At 29.7% G+C, this 22,274-nt stretch overlaps 1 protein-coding gene across 2 annotated transcripts in view; it reads right to left on the reverse strand.

Annotated features, from left to right (window-relative positions):
* LOC126750057 (transcriptional activator cubitus interruptus) overlaps positions 1-20,407 on the reverse strand; it is a 176,682-nt gene extending 156,275 nt beyond the window's left edge. For both annotated transcript variants that reach the window (XM_050459564.1, XM_050459558.1), the window contains exons 1-2: positions 20,174-20,407; positions 3,379-3,583 (exon numbers count right to left, since the gene is read on the reverse strand). In XM_050459564.1, coding sequence (XP_050315521.1) covers positions 3,379-3,551 — 173 coding nt within the window. In that variant the 5' untranslated portion in view covers positions 3,552-3,583; positions 20,174-20,407. The remainder of the gene's footprint in view (positions 1-3,378; positions 3,584-20,173) is intronic.
* Positions 20,408-22,274: the final 1,867 nt, after the last annotated feature.

Below are 22,274 nucleotides of genomic sequence, written 5' to 3' on the forward strand. Positions count from 1 at the left end.
GATGAAATAATGTCTATATGTTCATAATATTTAGCTACGCTCTCTACCATTGTTAAAGATCAGAAGTGCAGCTTCTCATTTAAATTGAACCAAAAAGTAATTGTTCCTAAACTAATAAAACTAGTACCTTTTAAAATTACAAGTTACTTTTAAAGTAAATTCTGTGATAATCAAATGATAATATTTATAAAGAATGCTTCTTTTCCGCCTTTTCTATTTAAGATTTTAGGAGTGTATCTCACCCTATTTAAGCAGATAAGCTGCTTCGTTTTATAGAAACTATTTTCAGCGTTTTTATAATTCAGTTTTTCGTCCCTAATACACTACACCGCAAAATTAACGCATAATTTAAAATTTTGAAAGATTTGCTATATAATTTGTTTTAAATGACGCCAATGAATGCAATGGATGTTGGAGTACCAATGGATTTTTTTTAAATCTTTCTTAATATTTTTGGGCATTAAATTAGTAAAATCATACTTTTTTTATAAAAATAAAAAATATGTTTTTTTTTTTTTCATTTTATTTTAAAATTCGCTGAAAAAAACAAATACCATTTTAATTTTAAATAACGTCTATTGCCTTCCCTAGCCCTGATAACTGCCTCACAATCAGGTTTCTGATTGTATCCTGATCTATGTGATCCCATATTTCAATCAGCCTTAATGACAGTTCATTTAGTCCTCGGGGTGGAGGCCGTAAGCCCGAACACTTCGTCCCATATTGTTCTATAAATACTCAATAGGATTAAGGTCAGGACTTCTTGCTGACCAAGGTAAACAATTTTTACTTCCTGGAGATAATTTCGTACCACTCTCGCCATGTGTGAGCGTGCATTAATAAAAAAAATCCTGCCCAACATAGGGGGCTTATGGTACTGCATGCGGTTCTAAAATGTCTCTTATGTATCAATCAGCTGTCAGACGACCTTTATCAATTATTACTAATTTCGAGTGGGCCTCCAAACTAATGCCACCGCTCGCCAGGGCGTCAATATACTCTTCTTCGGCGGTTATCACTAAAAAAACAAAATCTTGATACTCATCACAAAACACGACATTGCTCCATTCATGCGCTCCCCAGTTTAAATGATGTCGGGCAAAATGAAGACGATGCCTTCGATGATCTGCGGTTAGAAGAGGACCATCGTCCAGTTGAACCAGGGGACAGTTGCAGCACGATATGGAGTAATTTCACCTTCTGCCAACTTTCTTAACACTGGCAACCATAATATGGGAATAATACCTATGGAAAAATGCCTGCTGGAGTGAAGTGCTTGTAACAAAACGCCTGCAATCGCAAAAATCGGTCTTGATTATCGCTTGTCAACCGATTACATCTCGTTCAGGTCTTCTTTGGTTGGTGTTAGTCTCCCGATATCGTGCCAGTGCTCTGGAAACCGTAGATTGTGCCACTTCGAGTCGAGAAGCTACTAGAACTTGCGACAAGCCTTCTTTCACAAGCGCTATGGCATCAGCACATTCCTCAGCTGCAAAATTTCTATTTTCACGAATGTTTTGGGCCATTATAGACTGCAGGTATATGTAAAAAAGTTTAATGTTTTCAGTACCACGTACAACCGAAACTACACACGTATAAATGGCAAAAATGCGCTTTAGCGAAATTAAATAATAAAAAACTGTTTTTAGTTTTCCGAAGTCTCTTTAAATAAAGTTGGTAGAAGGTAAAAACGATTTTGATAATTTTTGATTTTTTTCGGATAACTCCGGAAGTATCCGGAATTGTAAACTTTTTTAAACTTCATTTTATTAAGCTCCAAATTGCGCAACTTTACCTCCATTTAACCGACCCTGTAACTCTTACACACACTGTACATACAATAAAATTGTGTAAATTGTAAAAGACGTTTAAAGGATAAACGACAAAATCAAATATTTTAACGATCAGTTAAAATTTATTGAATTCCTTTAAAAAAAAAAACAATATGTCTAAACAGAATCGGTTTTCAGCAGCTCGCTTGAATTTAGTTGAATTTGGTAAAAATATTATTATTATTATTACTCTTATTATTTTTTTAAATATTTATAAAAATAGTATATGTTGAAAAATTACCGTAAATGACATACGTACATATCTTCATAATACTAGTAGAAAGAGGATACTAAATCTGAGCTATAGCTAAAATATGTCATTATAGTATTTGATCAGAGCTCTAAAAGATGTGGAATCCCAATGTTCCTTGGAAGATGACATTTCTGCTATAAAATACAGATTTTTTGTAAAAGTTAAAGCGGATATTGGGTTGGGCACATTATAAACTGGGATATCTCGGATTTTTAGGTAACAAAATGCAAGGTACTGTACGCTTTTGAATGACAAAGAGTATCTAAAAAGGCAACTATTGATATTATCCACAGTAGATGCCATATCTGAGATGTGATTCAACTAAGGTGAAATAAACCAGTATACCAATATCAGAACTAAGTTTCTGGGTAGTTATTTTTACAACGAAGCAGTCAGAAGCCTCTTATTAGGACCACTATATGTTTCTTCCTACGAGCTTATTATAATGTGGTTCTATAGAGCAGTTTTTAACCACAGGGTTATTGACAGAACTTTTAAAAAGCCTTAGTTTAGCCATGTCGAGACTAAGAGATAGCAAGTTTGACTCAAACTATCGATACACACCCCGAAGGCCCCTTGTCATGATTGTTATATAGAGTCAGTAACTAAGCAATGCCAGATAAGATTACTTTTCTCTACAAATATTGTATATTTTTCCTGAAAGTTATTAATTTAAACCAAATTAAGAATTTTTCCACAACCATTGGCTGGTCATAATCCACGAAGTAAGACTTGAATCAAAAGAATACCATTCGCCGAGCCCATAACTTCAAGCTTCTAGATAGTTTCCAACTTCTGATGCAGATGGTACAGTGAAAACATCTTGTCGAACTTGCATTGTCTTATTTATTTAATGTAACACGACGTTTCGGTTGGTAAGTTATCTTTGATAACGGTTGGAGATACTTACCAACCGAAACGTCGTGTTACATTAAATAAATAAGACAATGCAAGTTCGACAAGATGTTTTCTTCTGACGCAGAGTTTCACGACTAATACAGTAAAAAGTTTTAGATAGGTCACAAATCACCTGCTGCAGATGATGCACCACCTATACCGTTATGGAGAAAATGGCATCATTAGTAAACATATTGTGCTGAAGCCCAAACTGAGATCAAGTAAGAATACTGTTTATAGTTAAAAAAGTTTTTACTTTTTTTAAATGTTTTCATATCGTTCTTGTACGAGAACTCAGAATACATGACTACCCTATATTACCTTATAAGTATCATTTTTTGCACAATAAGTCATTTAATCTACTTAACATCTAATAGTAAGTATTAAATTTTGTACCTTGGTGGAGGATGAAATCCCTGATGAGGTTGGGTCGGCCAAGGTGCAAAACGATCCGGAGGCGGTGGCGCGGGTGGCCCGGGATGAAAGGCGGCGAATGCGCCTCCTGGAAAGGGCATTAAGGATGGGCCCGTGGTTAGGCCGCATCCAGTGCCGTCTTGCTTTTCCGGCATGTCGTTTTTTTTTGTTAGGTTATGTTGAATATCTAAATAAGAAAATATATTAAAAGTAATTTTTTTGTAAATAAAAAATTTGTTAATCATAAAAATGTGAATAAGTATTTGGTTTTAGATCAGTATGGGATTCTAATTTGAAATAATTGATAGACCAAATTAATTATGGTCAGTCATCTAAAATGAGTAAATGAGTAATTCAAATGAGTAACTCTAATACAGAAAATTGTTTTCAAAATATTTTAATTGTATTTTAGTTATCTAAGACTATTAACTATCTAAGACTATTGGCTACTTTTAGAAAAAAATTTTCAACTAGATAAAATTTTTAAAAAATGATCCTATCTTATCTAGCGAGTTACTGCTTGGAAAATTATTTGACTATGGATTCAGTTAGTCTTATGGTTGGAGCCTTTGGTGTGATGCTCAAATTACGAGACAGTTTTACCACTAACCAAAACTCAAGTTTTAAACTTCTCCCGAAGATGCTAACATCGTTGGGGAAACACGTGTCGAGATTAAAAGTAAAGAATTTTGGTTAGTGGTAAAACTGTCTCGTAATTTATGGATTTAGTGAAAGTAATCCAGATTATTCTTAAATCTTTTTTACGAGTTAGAAAAAAGTTTAGCCAATATTTTTTTTATTTGGTTTTTAGTTCAATTTAAGGTATTCCAATGAGTTTGGTAGCGAGTACTACTTTATACTTTTCGTATATGAATGACATCTCTTGACATCAGAAGATATTTTATTATATGAGGAATCAATAATGGAATTTTCATTGAACTTTGAAGTCTCAATTAAAGTATATATATATTTTTCCTATCTTGGTGTTACTTTTTGAAGTTGATGCAATAAATATCTTTAATTCTCTTCTTTAGCTATTAGTTAATAATGCATATTATAAAACTCCAGGATAATGTGTAGCCATTCATTAAGGTCTTAAGAATCTTAAGAATATGTTAAAAAAAAACAAAGAAATATCTTAGAATTTAACTTATTTCCTTATATATTACACAAAAGTGGCACAAGCTCTAATTACAGATGAAATTTTAAACGATTTGGACAATCTGTGATATGTTTGTTAAAATTATATATCTTCAAATAAAAATTTTAGATGTTTATAACTTTTTGTTTCTAGAATAGTTTATATACCGTCTCTTTTTTTAATGTATGACTTTAAGTTTTTTATTACGTTCTAATAAATAATTTATTTTCTTCTGGAGTCAAATAAGAATGATCTACGAATACAAATTTAAGGATAATAAGGCTAATATTATTTAAATATTATCGGGCCTAAATGATATGCGCTTACAGGGGACCGAAATTTCCACATTGCAAAAGAAGTTTGAAATCATCGCAGACATAGAAACGAACAATATAACATCAATTTTATGTAAACCATAAGCCAGCAACTAGACCACTAGACCTACGCAAGACAAGTTAATCGTTATAGTTCATTATCATTATATCTTTTTTGATTAGTGAGTTCTATTAATATTCATGTATCGGATCTGCTTGTAACTAAAACCAAAAATAATTGTTCTTTATCAATGCACTCCTTTATTAAATGGTCCTATTATAGTTACTTATTATTAGCATAGCTGCTGGCCCCGATATGTTCAGTTTAGTAAGTGATTTTTGAGTCCAATCAAAAAATATATCTCACAAAATTAATAAAATAAAACAAAATTTATTGAATAACCAGAATATATTCAGGAGAAGGATTTTAGTTCTTTAAGCGTGTTGGAAGACCATAAAACGCCGTATTGACCTAGTTACTACTCTATAGCTAGTTTGGCCAATCCTGGTCAGCAAAAGAAAAAATCGTTATTTTGAGTAAACTTTCAAAAGTATTTATGTATTTTGTTTCACTATTTTTAATTATAGCATTGCAAATTTTGATTTTTTAAAGAGTTTCAAATTTGTACGAATGCAGATTGAGGATTAAAAAAAAATTCATCATGGTTAAAATTTTGAACTGGAAACTTACATATCACTTATTAATCTTACATGTTATAACATATAACATCATCAGGGATACAAATTGAGGGTTTTCGTCAATACATCTTAAAGATATAGTGCTTCCGGCAAGGTCAAAGTTGTTTTAACCTTGCTAACCTTGCTAAGATTAATAATATTTAAATAAATTTAGTGGAGGATGACCGAAGCATTTTTAGTTACCCATTGACATATTAACTCCACTACAAGTATGGACTACTTCTTCAAAATTATGCTAGTAGTTATATATATCCAATGTTAACCCAAATATTTTAATATTATAAGAAAACTTTCCAAATGTCTCAAATAAAATTAAAAAACTATATATTTTGTGCAAAGCTTTTCACCCTAAAGTTGTAAAAAATTGTTGGTAATTTATTGAGGTCCGAATAAAACAAAATCATATTTTTTAGGTGCTGACGTTTTCAACCTTTATAAGATCAATTTTAGGGCACTAGTGTCCTAATGATCTATTGTTGACTTTTATTAAAAAAATATTTTTTTATATTTACAATAATTACTTAATAAAAATAGGAACATTATTTACATACGTACAAGTAGTGTACATTGAATAAACCTCAAAAAATAAACGCGTTAAACACACTGACACCAACACAAGTCAAAACAACAAAACGGACCTAACAGTCGGTACCTACAGCCTTTGTAATAAGAAATGGATGGAGAAGAATCGGATGGCAATCGGAGCAATCATATGAGTTGCTCGAAATTATTTTCACCTGTACAATAACTACCTAGAATTTGGTGCGTTCTTCCCGACTCATCCTGTATATACGGGACAGTAGGAATAATAATCTAAAAACAACATAAATTATATGTTAAATAACAAATTACGAATATTTCTATGGTTTATATTTTAGCAGTTCTAAGTCTGAATAGTGTAAAGGAAGGTGAGTACAAGAAATCAAAAGAGCAAATAAAACTTAAATATGACTGAAACAAAAAAAAATTTAGTAACAAGGAAAAAAATATGTAACCACTAATAAAAGTGTTTTTATTTCTCTTAAATGTGAATCTTTAAAAATAATCACATTTATTATTCTATTTTTTGGCATATCATTTTTGGAAAAACCTTTTTTGGTTAATATTTATTGATTAATAAAATTTAAACATGTTTTTTTATAATTATGCTATAACACCTTATAAACAAAGTACTCTAAATGAGCTAGGCATTATTGCGACATATTAAATTTGTTATTAATAGTATTATGTATTTGTAAGTAATTGGTAATAATTTAAATAATATATACATAACAAATTGTGTAATTTTACATGACCTAATGAGCTCTGAATTTGATTATCTGTAATTTCCTCTAATTTGATAATCTTACTTATTCATTGAATTCCACGTGTTGTATAGATAAAATAATTGCATTATTCATATATTGGCTATTTATTTAAGCTAACTACAATATTGGTGATAAGAAATGGAAGAAAAACTTTCTCAAGATTATATATTTGTAAAACAGCCACATATATTGATCATAATATATCAAATTAAAATAAATATATATAAAATATGCATTTTATTATTACAAATTATATATTTCACTCCTTTGTTGCCCTGTTGTGATGTAATATACATGTTTAAGCAGGGGCGGATTTACGCAAAGACTGAGTAGGCTGAAGCCTAGGGCGGCAAAATCACGTTTAAAAAAAAATATCGGAATAAATAATTTAAAAAAATAGTTTAAAAAAATCTGGCCGAATTCACTTATGACAAGTAGGCTTATTTTGATTACATTTGAACACTCGAATTCGGCCTAACCTATACGCAGCGTAGGCTTTCCAGGAAAGCCTTTCCTTAAATCAGCACGCATATACATGTATTATATTGCGCAGATCGGAGCCGCCGTCGCTTTTCGGTTTACATTTTTTACATTCGTTAGATAAGTGCCGGTGTTTTTTCTACAAACTTGTAATATTTTTAATAAATTGTTAATTGTTGACAGTTTTGGTTTGCGAATTGCGGATTTTACTTACTCGATGTTTACAAGTTAAAAGAAGTTGGGGTTGGGTGTAGACTAGGGCTCTAGAGCAGACTGGAGCTGAATTGTAAATTGCAAACAATAAAAAGATAGGTTTTTTTTTTTGATTCTTCGTTTTCAAGTTTAAAAAGGATTTTAAATTCATATCATATTGTCAACAAATAGAACAGAGGGTGAATTCAGGGACTGAGTGCAAATCATTTTATTTTTAATAGACGTTTTTAAGTTGTTTTTTGTGCATACTTTTATTAAGAGGTATAGCGATTTAGGTAAAATTTTGACAATTTTGTTTAAATACAAAGTGGCGCATGGAAATCGGAACAGAGGCAATTTTGGGCATACGTTAGTTTTAAGTTCTGGACTTTATTTTAATAAGTGAGTTAGAAAAAGTTCATTTAGCATTTTTGACATGTAGTAAAAACCAAACAATTTAGTAAGGAAAGAACTGTTTGTACCTTTCTATTTCAAATTATTCATTTATCTATTAGTTATAAACAAATTATAAATTTAAAAAAAAAAAAAAAATTTAAAAGTAGTCCTGGACTATCTTCAGCACAAAGGCTAATGGACTGTCACCTGTGTCGATGCGCCACAGGTGCAGATATGTTTTGGCTTAATTGTTTTAAATTAAATTAAATGATTTTAAAATCCTAGTGATAAATAGGTATATAATAGCTTCATATTATATTAGGTCCAATAAACAGCAAAGATGAGTGATGGACGCAAACAACTATCTGGAAACCAATACAAATATTTAAGAGAGGAAAAAAAAAGAAAACAGAAGAAGTTCTTAAAAAGACCCCTAAATTAAAACATATGTTTAAGAAACTAACCAACTCGGATACACAGGAGCAGGACGACCAGAAACTACAGGAAGATTCTTGCTCTAATTCTGTAGATTTACCTAGAGTTCATCTAAAACCACCGACTACATTTTCTACGCCAGAAGATGCGTGTAGTCCTGGAGCATCTTCAGCACAAAAAGAAGATAGCGAACCTTCTGTCAACATATCAGAAGATCCTAGTAATTGGATAATAAACGAATATACATGTAACGATATAGCCAATCAGAATTTTAAACAGGATATCAAAAAATTAAATTTTTCAAATAGCAAACATGTCTACTCAGATCAGACACGATATTACCCAATATCAGTATTCCGAAGAAAATTACCCAATGGTGAAAAAACTAGCCGAAACTGGATCGTTTATTCGGAAAAATTAGGTCGAATGTTTTGTGCTGCTTGCTTGCTTTTAAAAAATATTGATTCTCAGTTTGGCTCGGGTGGCTTTTATGACTGAAAAAATGAAATTGCTTATTGGAGTAGTGTCCTGGAGCGAGTAGTAGCAGTTGTAAAGTCTTTATCTTCACGAGGTTTAGGTTTAAGAGGCAAAGAGGAGAAACTTGAAACGACTAATAATGGAAATTTCCTCATGTGCATAGAACTTTTGGCCCAGTTCGACCCCTTTTTAGCTGACCATATTGCTCGTTATGGTGAAAAAGGTTCGGGTACCACAAATTACCTCTTAAAAACAACATAACATAAGAGGAGTTTATTAAAATCATTACGAAGAGAGTGCAAGATGTTATAGTAGAAGAATTAAAACAGGCTAAATATTTTTCTATTGTTGTAGATTCCACCCCAGATATAGCCCATATAGACCAACTTGCATTAATTGTTAGATATGTACGCCAAGACGGTGTTCCAGTAGAGCGGTTTTTAACATTTCTTCCAAATGTTGGACATAAAGCAGCAGATATGTTTAATACTTTGATGGAAAGTTTTAAAAACCTAAATATTCAATTAATCGACTGTCGGGGACAGTCTTATGACAATGCCGCAAACATATCAGGAATATATAATGGCCTACAAGCGAAAATCAAGGATGTATGTCCAGAAGGTTATTATGTTGCTTGTTTTGCACACTCCCTCAATTTAGTTAGAAATGTAGCGGCAGCATGTTGCTTAGAAACAACAAACTTTTTTTCAGTTTTACAAGAATTGTATAATTTTTTTGGTGCGTCGACTGTGAGATGGAGGGAGTCACTTACAATCAAAGAGCAACAAGACTTTAAAAAGCTTATGTACAACTAGATGGTCTGCTAGAGATGACGCCTGTAAAACTTTACACATGTGTTTAAAGGAAATCTATGAAACTTTATGTTGGTTTGAGGAAGATACTGCACAAAAACCAATAACTCGTAATGATGCAAAATCGCTTCGACAAAAACTTGAGCGCTTTGAAACCACTTTTATGATAGTATTCTGGGGATTTTTTCTAGAAAGGATAAATGTGGTAAATACATCATTACAAAAAGTAAAGACAAATATAATTCAAACCATTACATTATATGATTCTCTAATTGCGTTGTTTAAATCAGTCCGAGACAAATTTGTCGTATATGAAAACGACGCGAAGAAAATTTGTGTACTAAGTGAAGTAACGTACGAAAAAGACCACAAACGGACAAAAGTAGCTAAACTACGACCTGGTGAAACTCGAGGTCGTAGTTTTCGTAGTTTGAAGAGATAACGAGGTAGTTTTGACTGGAAGAGATGAATTTAGAGTTTCAACCTTTTTACCTATAATTGATTCCCTTCTAGTTGAAATTCTCAAACGGCGAGGATGTTACGAAAAATTTAATAAAAAATGTTCTTTCCTAGATATTACTCAACTGAGGAATATGAGTTCTGGTGAATTAAAAAAACTGTTCTGTTTCTACAGGAGAGCTATCCCGACAGAGAACGACCTAGACATAAACTTTGAAGATGAAGCATCACATTTTCTGGAGCATGTGTTACATTCTAAAAAAGACACCCAGTGCTCCATTTTAGAACTATATGAGTGGTTTACAACAATGAACTTAAAAAGTATAAATCCAAATATTGACATTGTATTCATATTTAAGATCAACCCTCGAACAAGAAAGACTAGAAGCTTTGGCAATATTAAATATTGAACCAGGTGTGACAAATAACATAATTTTTATTGATATCATTAATAATTTTGCAGAAAAGAAAGTTCGAAAAAAAATGTAAGACTTATTTTTTTAATATTTTATTTTTAATTATAATTTTTTTGTATATTCTATGAAATGTGTTTGTTTTAAAGAATAATTGTTGTTCAATTTTGCGTTTTACTTTTGTTAAATTTTGTGTTTTTTTTGTGTTTGTGTGTTACAGTTTACTTTTGTTAAATGTGTTTATTAAATGTTTATAAGCAGTTCTAATGTAGTTTACATTAATAATATAATGCCTCCGATATACAAAAAATATTGACTTTAAAATATTAAATTAGGGCGGCAAAAATATATTAGCCTATAGGCGGCAAAAAGTTAAATCCGACCCTGTGTTTAAGACAAGTTGTTTCTAAAAAGTTAGATGATAAACAGTATTTTCCCGATAACTTTTTTACTATCTAAAAAAAAACTTATTTACCCTTTAGTCGCTTTAATAATGGTTTTTTTGTCATTTCTATAATTTTTTTTTTAAACTTGGTAAATTTTAAGGTAATTAATACATTTTAGGCAAAAATAAATAGATGTCCTAAATATTTTTTAAAATTAGGGAAAATGCTAAAAGATAATTTATATTGCCCTTAATTTCTTTAGCATTAAATTAAAATGATATCGGAAAATAGTATAAAAATAACAAGAATGTACTTTGCTATTATGTTACTATAATGCCCATCATTATTGCTTGAATTGTGTTTGTTTGTTTGTTTAAAAATAGCTTAATCTGTCAAAATAGGGGTTGCTATATCCAAAATATTTAGGAATATTAGTAGATTTTAATTAATCGCCCCTTGCTTTCGCTTCTTTAGGAATTTAAAAACTTTTTAAAACTAAAATATTCATATACAGGATGTATGAACATTAAAGACATGCTTATTTTTAAGGGGGTGATTTATCGTGACCTATTTTAAGAAAAAATCTGCATATGCATGTCCTAATCTTTTGAGATAAAGGTAGTAGGCTTTCAAAGAAATGTTTTTTTTTAGAATAACTAAGATAATAGTATAGACATCTTTATGAGATTTGGTACATATCTCCTATACGTCAAGATGCTTTTCTTTATTAATTGACTTCCTTAAGCATTAACGATTATAAAACCGATTATAAACCGATTATAAACCTTTATATCAATAAAGACTTACACAGTAAAACTAAAATTTCAGGAAAGTTTTTGGTAAAATAAGTCCATTTTAAGTATATCTGATTTTTTGTTTTATTTTAGTAGGTATAATCGTCTGTTTAGCTATAAAACCCTATAATTTATATTTTGTTAATGCAAGTATTTTCGTTGTTGGCCTAAAACAAATTAATACTATGTGTAGCACATACGTAATTGTTAATTCCCTCAATATTAAATTAAAATTAAAGACATATCAGGCAAAAAGCATAATATTAATATGTTTTATTATAGGGTTACTGCAATAAAGATAATTTTAACTTTCCCTATATTTTTCATATTATTGATTTTTTGAAAACACTTAAAGAACAAAGTATTGGGATGAGTCATTTATTAATTCTTTTAAAAGTTGAAAATATTTCATTGTATTTTTTAACCCTATATTAAATACACAATTTAAACGATTTAAATGATTTACAACTACTTTTTTTTCATTTCGATAAAATTATTGTCGGACGTTTTGTTTTTACGTACGTATGTAAAATGGTCTATTATATGATATAAATAGCACTACTTAATCTATATAATAGATAACTAAAAGGTCAAATTAAAGGAATAGTTATTTTATATAATGCAAAACAATGAATTTACCATTATATTATTAAATTTGGATTTTGATTAGGTTGTGTTAAAGAGATTGTAAAGATAACATAAGAAATACACCTACGAAAAAATTATAGGCTTCTGAATAAGACACATGGCAACGACTCCTTAATCGAATTGGTGTGTGAACGGAGATCTGATTTGTCGTCTTTACAAAAAGGTATAGTATCCAGCACATACATAACCTACGCTTGGAGGCACTGTGTAGCAGAACGAGAAGAACTAAATACTAGATGTGAATTATTTCTTGTGACCTCAATTTATAAGTTTAGTTAATTTTTGCTTTTGTTGGATATAGGTAAAAACTACTTAAGACGATGATATATATTGTTGATATTTCGATCTCTATAAGTTCTTCCTCAGGACTCTAAAAGATACATAAAAAACAAATAAAATCGCTGAATTGAAAATCATTGAATCAATTTCATACAATTAAAATGACATTGAATAAAATTAATTATTTTGAGAAATTAGTTGTGAAACTTAACTAAAATTAAAAAAAAATAACTAAACATAATTTTTAAACCTTCCAAATATCGAAAACCAAAAGATCACAATTGATTTCACTAGGAAGATTTTATCAAAACGAAAAACTGCATATATAGTTCCATATATTGTAAATAATAATGATATTAGAGTTATTATTATACTCAATAATAATAATAACTGTAATATCATAATTAATACAAAAAATTTCTGAATCCTTCCGTGCTCTAGAGTTTTCAATTTTATATTTTATTTTTCTGTTTTGTTACAACCATCGATGTTGGGAGATGAATTTTCGTAATAGCTGCGAAACAATCGTTCAGGCAGCTAATATTCTTATCAATTCTTTATAGAAGAAAAAATAAAAAATTGGTAATAATAAAATTTGTTGTTATAATTTTTTTAATAAATATACTTAACGACTCACATAAAATTGGATCTTAGGCTACGAACAAGGTATTCTATTTAAGTTTTTTTCACTTTTAATTTTTTTTTCACATTTATGTCACTAATCAGGTTAAAAAAAGCATTACTTTGATTGTCAACATCCTGTTTTTTATTAATGCTACTTGCATAGTCTTTTTTAAGTTTAATCATTTCACTTAAGAGTCTTTTTTTACAATCTGAAATAAGTTTTAAAAAATACTAAGGATTTCCGCGACGGCATAATATTTAAAGTGAAAAGAAAATCTAGACTCCCTGGGGCTTCCATAAGAACTCAAAGTCTCTTTAGTGGTAATTTATCTTTTAAAGATATTAAATTTATAAAGCTAATGCATGAAAAACATAAGGTTAAAAAATATCTAAAAATATTGTTGAAAAACAATATTTTTTAAGATATCATATTGTACTATTATAACTATTGTTTAAAATTTAATTAGAATCGTAGAACTTTTAATCACCAACATACAAAGCAATGCTTGTGGATGTCTAATTTGATAGTCTTCTTGAGAAAAGAAGTTTAAGTTATTCCCACGTAGAACGCTAATAATAACTTAGATCTCTTTTATGGACATTTAGCTTTAAATGTTCTTCTGGAAAATGAGTGACTAATGCAGGAAAAACCAAAGAAAAGGAGAGAAGGTAAAAAAAATTAAGACAAAAAAATGATTTTCCTATTTTCTTTTGTAAAGGGTTATTTTTATATTTACAACCATACCAGCAGTTGTCATCACAAGAGCTGAAAAAACCTTCAGTGCCTTATAGATGTATTAAAGTAACTTTGAGTGGCATCTCCTCAAATATCTAAGATTTAAAAAAAACAAATTTGTATGATAACATCAAAAAAGTAAAAGCAAGTTGAATTTTTTTCAACGCAACACCTTGTATAGTTTTACTCAAAACGAAAGATGTTTTTATTCCGATTTCAAAAACGTAAAATTTCTTGAGGTAGTTTTTAAAATTGCAGCAAAAACCTATTGCAATTAAATAAAAAGCATTTAAAAACTTAAATAAATTTAAACATTTTTGAAATTAATTATGGTTTATTTATTTTCAATATATCCACTTCGAATTCTAATACACTTTAATACTTTTCCCTGGTTTTCCAATGAGTCGCATTAGAAATTAATTTTGAATGATTTCTCTTGAGAATAAATATTTCAAAGTCAATTATGTTTCTTAATACGGTAATTTTATATGTAATAAATTTAATTTTTTTGATACCCTTAGAAGTATCTAGAGAGTGTAAATCAGAGCTTTTAACCAGCCATTTACTCAGTTTTATTTTCAAAATATTTATATACATTATAAATCATATCTATGCAATCAATAAATAAAGCTAAGCTAAATCGATATATTAAATTCAAAATCAAATACAATACAATTAAGTCCTAAAAAGCAATTATAATATAAAATAAAAGCAGCATTTAAAAATTGTTCTTTCTAATAACAAAAAGGCTAAAAGATAATAGAGGAAATGCCAAAGAACTTAATTTTAAAAGTTTGTTTTAATACTTACCTCTGCAGGTTTCCCCTGTATTATATTTAAATATAATATTTTATTTTTTTTTACTAAGAATACTCCTATATCATCTTCTGTACATCTGTGCATTTAGAGGCTTTATATAATAATTTTACTGTCAGGAAATGCAATAATTATTAAGTTCTATATGTATAAAATTATACATATAGGACCAATAAGGGCTTGAAAGCTAATTCTAGGGGCCAAAACCACCTAATGCATCGAAAACAAAAGAAAATTTCCTTATGATCTCGTGGTGAACAACACGATTATATTTTTAAAGTAAATCAAAAATGTATATCTTCTTAGTTAAGGACATAAACATAATTTAATTCCGCATACATGCTTGTTAAAGGTATTAGACTAAATTAATGGTCTTAGAAGCTTAAAAATTATTTTTACGCAATTTCCCAATTCGTTGTTTTTAATGCCTCTTATTGTATTTCAAGAAATAACAAATCACAAGAAAATTAAAGATGTCTCAAAATAATGTTATAGAAGCAAGGTTTCCTTTTAATTACATTTAAAATTTATTAGAGTTTTAACCAAGGACACAAATATTTATGCTTGCATCCTTGGTTATAAGTTTTTGATTAAATAAATGTTGGTAAAGGTTAATAGTCCGGGAGCCGGCTGCAAAATTCTAGTTACATCGCGCCCTGATATAAAGTGTAAAGAATTTCATTCTTATGTAGTCTTATACTACTTGCGACGATAAACTTGTCAGGTTAAATCTTGACCGATGCAGTATAATTAAATATTAAATAATTGAAAATTGGTTGTACTAGCATACATCGCGTACCGCGATAAAATTACTTAAACATGAAAGTAAGAGACATTGCGAATCCGAATCTTACGACTTGTAAGCCCTTAGCACAGCCCCAACCCTCGGGAAGTAATTTCTTCAAGGAGTGCATTTAAACGAAAATTTGTCATGTCGCGTACCGATGTGAGACTTATTTACAGAAGAAATTATTACTGACACTTTTTAACAAGAAATGGCATACACTTTTCAGTGATGAACAAAACTAGTGAAAAACTTGCCATGGTTTTATTAGCCATAGAGCGCGCTTTCCCTAGAGAAAAGCAAAAACACACATATGCCTAATACATTTCCATTTCCTTGCTGCATAAATATGATTTCCCTGACTTTCATATAAATTTATTCGATGAGATATATTTGTTTATGTTGATGAGAGTATTTTACTAAATAAAATTCCGTCTGAATTGATTTTAATAAAACTATATAATACTTCGTGCGCTAAAGTTCATGTTATTTTTAATAGATGTTATGTCATTCTGTCCATCAAAGATTTTAAACGGCAAAGTTAAAATGAGTACAACATTCCATTTGCCATTTTTAGTCGTTTGTACTAATTTTCCAACATTCCAGAAATTGATTTTGAATGCCAGCACGAAAAGACCGATACTAAGATAATGTTTCATATTGCTCAATTTCCGAAAATTTCCAAAGTCATGGTGAGAGCCTCGGACACCGACGTTATTATTTTGAAAAATGCTTATAAAGTTCTTGTTCTGCAGATTTAGCTTGCATCTCTAAAAACATCAAAAAGAGGTATTGGCTTTAATCAAAACAGAGTTGCATAAGGCTAGCTCTATATTAGGGGAATTGATCTGCTTATGATTGACAGTATTCGAGGCCTTCACAGGCTGCGATTATACTGCTTCGTTCTTCAATAAAGGTGATCTAAGACTTTTTAAAAGTTTTAAAGGCAGGAATTTCTTTTCAAAGACATTTCGCATCTATCTCAAATCGAGCTGACATTTTTGCTGAAAAGAAAATTGATTGTATTCGAGACTTTACTCGTTTTGAAATGTTATTAAATATATGGAACAAGTAAAGGTAAAAAGCACATTCTAAAAAAAATCAAAGATTCCGATCTACTCAAATTCCACCGTGCTGGAAATCTTTGAAGTAAAAAATTATGCGAACAGCCTATGACAATTTTATGTGGCTAAATACCACAGATTTCTCATGCGTGAAATTTTGTGCATCCAATTGCGGTTGGTACATTGATGGCGGGGTCCTTACATCTCACTAGTTTAAAGGTGATGCTACTCCTCTAGAAGTAGAAGTTATTTTGTGCTTATCTTCTCGACTTTCTGAGGAGAACGAAAATCGTGATGAAATAGATAACATAGGGTGTAAGCAGTGATGAATATAAAATGCAATAAATATTTGTTAAAGAAGAGTCAATATTTTTGTATAATATAAGAATTACAATATATTATCAATATCAATACAATTATCAATACAATACCATAAATTTGTTGCTTTATTTTAAAGAAATATTTTTGTTGTATAAAAGTTGATAGCATTTACACTACTTCAAAACCAAAATAAGTTGCTGTAAAGCAGTTTTAAAACCATGCTCAATTTTAAGATTTACTTGAAATTAGAGTCTTAATTAGTGACTATGTTCCAATTAGTAAAATTTTTCACTTACGTCAAATTAATTCAAATTATAGCCAGGCACGAAATGGGCTTAAAAGATCACTAATTGAGACATTTACCTCAACGTCTAACCTGTTTCTAAAGTTTGTAAAGCTAGTTTTCAATAGTTATGAGCAATCAGCATTATATTCACAATAAAAATAAGTGTAACAGATTACTTATTTAAATAATAACCAGATTTTATACCGTATTATTACCGTATTACCGTTATTACCGTATATTCACACAAATACATTAGCTTGATCGGATATTTTTTTTACAATCCAACTAGTCCCTTTTCTTTACTTCGGTCATGATATAATATCTGATGTCATAATAATTACAAGATATATTTGAACCTCGTAATTTGGTAACTGTGAACCTTGCATTAATTGCATAACAAACTACTATTCAAGCATATTCTATAATAAAAAACAAAAGTCTTTCAGTCTCATTATTCGTACTAATAAACAACGCATTTGAGTTTTGTCGAAAAATATAATGAATTTGGTAATTGACCGGTATTCTTGAAATAATAAACATATATCCTCATGCTTCATTTGCCCCCTCTAAGAAAATTCGCATGGTTTGAAAAGTGCTGCCTATATTTCAAAATTATATACTTCACGAGGCCCCTAAGAGCTTGCAGGATAAAAAGCGGTAAAATATAAATTTTTCACTGGTTTTGTTTATCACCAACAACTTCATGTCATTTGTTGTTAAAAAGTGTCAGTAAGAATTTCCCAAAGTTTTTAATCAGTACGCGATGTAACAAATTTTCGTTTAAATGCACTCCTTAATAAATAACTCATCGAGGGTTTGGGCTCTGTTAAGAGCTGGCAAGTCGTAAGACACAATAAATTTTCAATTATTCAATAATTAATTACACTGCCTCGGTCAATACTTAACCCGGTAAGTTTGCTGTTTAGCATAAGACTACGTAAAAATCGACTAGTTTTTAACAATTCATATCAGTACGCGATGTAAACATAATGTTGGGGTTGTCTCCTCTACTATAAGCGTGTTATTTTTCTTGATAAATAGAAGCTAAAATTTTTTTCACGTAGCGCGAAAAAGTATCTAAAGTCTGTTTGGTCGTAGTAGTTTATCTTTTAAGGACTTTTTTAACAACAAATTTCTTAAAAGATTGTTAAAAAAGCAACATTTTCAACAAGTCTATAATTCTAACTTTAAAGTCATTGATTAATTCTTACAAAGGCTTAATATGATGGTTTTCTTTTCTGAAAGGAAATTGTTTGAGTGGAGTACCTATCGGAAATAATAACAAGAAAACTATTTTTGCTCAAACCTGGATATTTTGATTTTTTTATAAGGAATATGTATCCCTAGAAAATAATTAAAAGGTATTTTAATTATGCGCAAAGTAAATTTCTTTTTAAATAATTAATATAACAAATTAAAAAATAAAAACTTAAAGCCTGTGTGATGATCTTCTGAGGATATTTCTATAGTGATTAATGAAAAGAAGATAGCAGAATAAAAAATATCTGGAAATGTTGTTAAAAATAAGATTTTCTCATGATCTGGTTATGTATCACAGAACCATCTTTTTTTTATATGAATTAAAATTGTAAATATTTAACTATCCAAAACCGAATATTTATATCCTCTTTGATCTCTTCTTACTCCAGATATTTCAGTCATACTACGTGAACTAACTATATCTTTGTCGGGCTAAACATGTCGTCAAAATATGTTTTAAAAAAATTGTTGTTATAAAAATTCGTATCTTTGTTACAATCTAAGTTCGAAGTCTTTAATTAAATTAGTACTTATTGAGTAAATATAATCTTGTTTATTTATTTTCTATTATAGCATGAAAATGGCAATTACAGATACCAAACCTATCTAATATATGGGTGTCATTACCCTAAATACAATAAAGTTATAAAATATAGAACACTTCAACTAATAATAGGCTTATCGTTATAAAACTATGAAGAGAAACAAACAATAATAGGGTATTTAAACTTATTATAATGTTTGCATGATTTACACATTACACTTTGGGTACACCCGATGTTTTAAGACGAGTTCCTAAAGTGAATCTACTTACTTCATTTGAAAGAAAGTTTTACATTTATATGTTGAAGAGCTCTAATTATGACAGTATGCCCTATTGAAAGCCTTTTCAAAATCAATAAATATAACATCAAAATGAGATTTATAATTTAATTCATTATAGATGAAGTGGGAGAAAATTGGCAAACAGTAGTAAAACGGTAATTGTGTATTTATGGGGTAGGAAACCATGTTGTTGTTCTGAAATGTGATGTTTAATATATTTAGATAACTTTTCAAAAAGAATTAATTTAGTACTGTGGAAACATAAGGCGTCAATAAGGACTTAAGGCATCCTAAAATATAATCTGAAAATAATATAAGATGTCGCCAAGAGAATACTTAATCATATGCTAAAACGTTTGTAATGAGTCGTTGGTTAAATAAATAATTTTAACGACTTTATATGATCTTTTCATTATCATGAAATTATAATTTTAATTTAGTCTCTTTGCTTTATTTATTCGTAAGGCGCCAATAAAGACCTAAAACATGCTAGTGTGAATTAGGTAAATACATTTCCAGAGGTCACCCGCACTGTAATACCTGCATTGTAATTAAAATACTAAAACGTTTCAATATTAAAATATCGTTAAAAAATTAAAATATTCTTATGATTTCGCCATCTGTATCCCATGACTTTGTTACCATGATAATAGAATATTTCACTCAATTGATATGCTTAAATCCTTTTGTTTACAAGTCGTTGTTAAATTAAATAATTTTAGAGACTTATTATGATAATTTTTTCTCAAAAAATTATAATTTCTAGTCTTTTTTTTTAAATAATTATATGCTTTTTTGAACAAAAACTACCCCATAATAACAGACTTACATTAAAGCCATCCATTCTTAATAATCCTTTAACAGTACGCAATTAATAAAGTTCATAACCACAGTCAACAAACAACAACAAAAATAGTCATAAAAAATGTTTTTTTTTTTAATAAAACGATGGCACGACACTGACCGGCGATTGCCGCTCGGGGGTACTAATACAATAATAACTATATCGTCGTAAGATCGTCGTACCAAATCCACGTAAGACACTGAACCTGCTCGACAGCGACGTTCGGTATGAACTATGGAAATCGGCTCGTTTGGTCCAACCCGAGCCGGATCAGCCGAAAAACGTGTGCTCTTTGGGGGTAGGGAGGTCCCAACACACAGTGGCGTTCGTTTTCACAAAAGATTATTGCGGTTGATGTCTTCATTAACGAAGACCCGTCCGCGTTATGTCTTGTATTTCGCTGATCCGCCCGATTATTGTCGACGCCTTCTGCACAAACGTGAGATTTTATGAAAACCCTCTGGTAAATGGCTCTTTTAATAAATCGTTTTTTGAAAATGGACAATGTAAATCTAAGGCAAACAAGGGTTATATAAGGGCTAATGATTTCCTAGAACTATTGGAAGGAAAATATTTAAATAAAATCTGGGACAAGTTACCAGAATTTTCGAGACACCAATTTTAATGACAAATAAAAATTATTGTTAGTTAAAAAAGCATTTACCGGGTAATCCAGAAAATGTATCAGTGAAAATTATTAAATAAAGGTTGATTATTTAGCAACGTGCTAAAGTCTTTGGCGATAAAAAAATATTGATTGTATTCGCATATCTGATTATACCAAAAATAGAGGTCAATTTCGGTAGCTTCGTTTTGTTGTTGTTTCTAATCATTGTTATACAGAATCATGACCTTCACAGAAGTTAAAAATAGAATTGCAGAATTACAGTATAAAAGTAAAAAATTTAACCTATCGAATTAAATAACATTTTATAAGCTTACCCTATTTTTTAATCCTAGTACGACAAAATTTTAAAGATTGTTTCTATTTGAGAAAATTACATTGGCCATTCTTTTAATTCTATTCTGTACTTCTTTCTTAATCATTCTGTATTACTATTTATCAAATATTATGAAAATACTACTAATAGTCTTCAATCTTCATCTGTAGCGAATCTTCTTCATCTCCATCTTCATCTGTAGCGAATCTAAACCAAATTTAATAATAAAAATGTGTAGGAAAAAGCGATGATTTTCTGACCATTTACAAATATAATTTTTTAAGCAAAATCTGCAAAACCATTAGCGTTGGATATAGAACATACACATAATTTATGAGGTTTTAACATATTTTAGTTTTGTGTGCCCTGACGACTGTGCTAAATTTTCATTAGCTTTCTATTCATATTTTTTTATATAAATAAAAATTAAAACGGTTTTTTTTATAATCATATGATGCAGTTTATTTAATATAAAAAAATAGAAAAAGAAGTTCTGGGTGCCACTCATTGCCACTATTTTATGTCACTCTATGAAAGACTTTATACATATAAAGACATAGCTCATCGAATTAAAGTAGACCTTCTAAAGTGTTGCTCACTGGGTATATTTGTTATCAAGGAGACAGCTTATAAGTAACCAATAGGAAAAAAATTGAAAAGAACATCAGTACTAGAAATAATAATGGAAAATGAATAAATTAAATAAGAAAAATAAAATGTTCTAGATTATATGTCATTATTATTCTAGCTTATTCCTCCAATTTTTAAATTTTAAGAAAATGTAAGTAAATCTTCCATTTGTAATTAAGCAGTACATCTCCATCTTCAAATCTAACTAAGACTACTATCGAAAGAGAAGTATGTCCCTCTTCTTAACTACTAATGGCTTGAAACATGAAGACTCACTTTAAAAGATTTACGTTAACTATTAATAAACATAGGATTTTTGTTGAGTTTCACAAAGGTGTGCCCTCGAATATGTTAATATATACAAAAATAATAAGCCATCTAATTATTAAAATCAATATTCCAATGCATACAAATAATAAATTTATGGCAATTAAGTTGGATCAGCTTAACGGATGTCGGACTTGTTACCTTAGGTATGAGGCTCTTCCATCTTCTTGCAAAGGACAGAATGTTCA

The sequence above is a fragment of the Anthonomus grandis genome, chromosome 1 (genome assembly GCF_022605725.1).
Source record: "Anthonomus grandis grandis chromosome 1, icAntGran1.3, whole genome shotgun sequence".
In the NCBI taxonomy this organism is placed as follows: domain Eukaryota; kingdom Metazoa; phylum Arthropoda; class Insecta; order Coleoptera; family Curculionidae; genus Anthonomus; species Anthonomus grandis.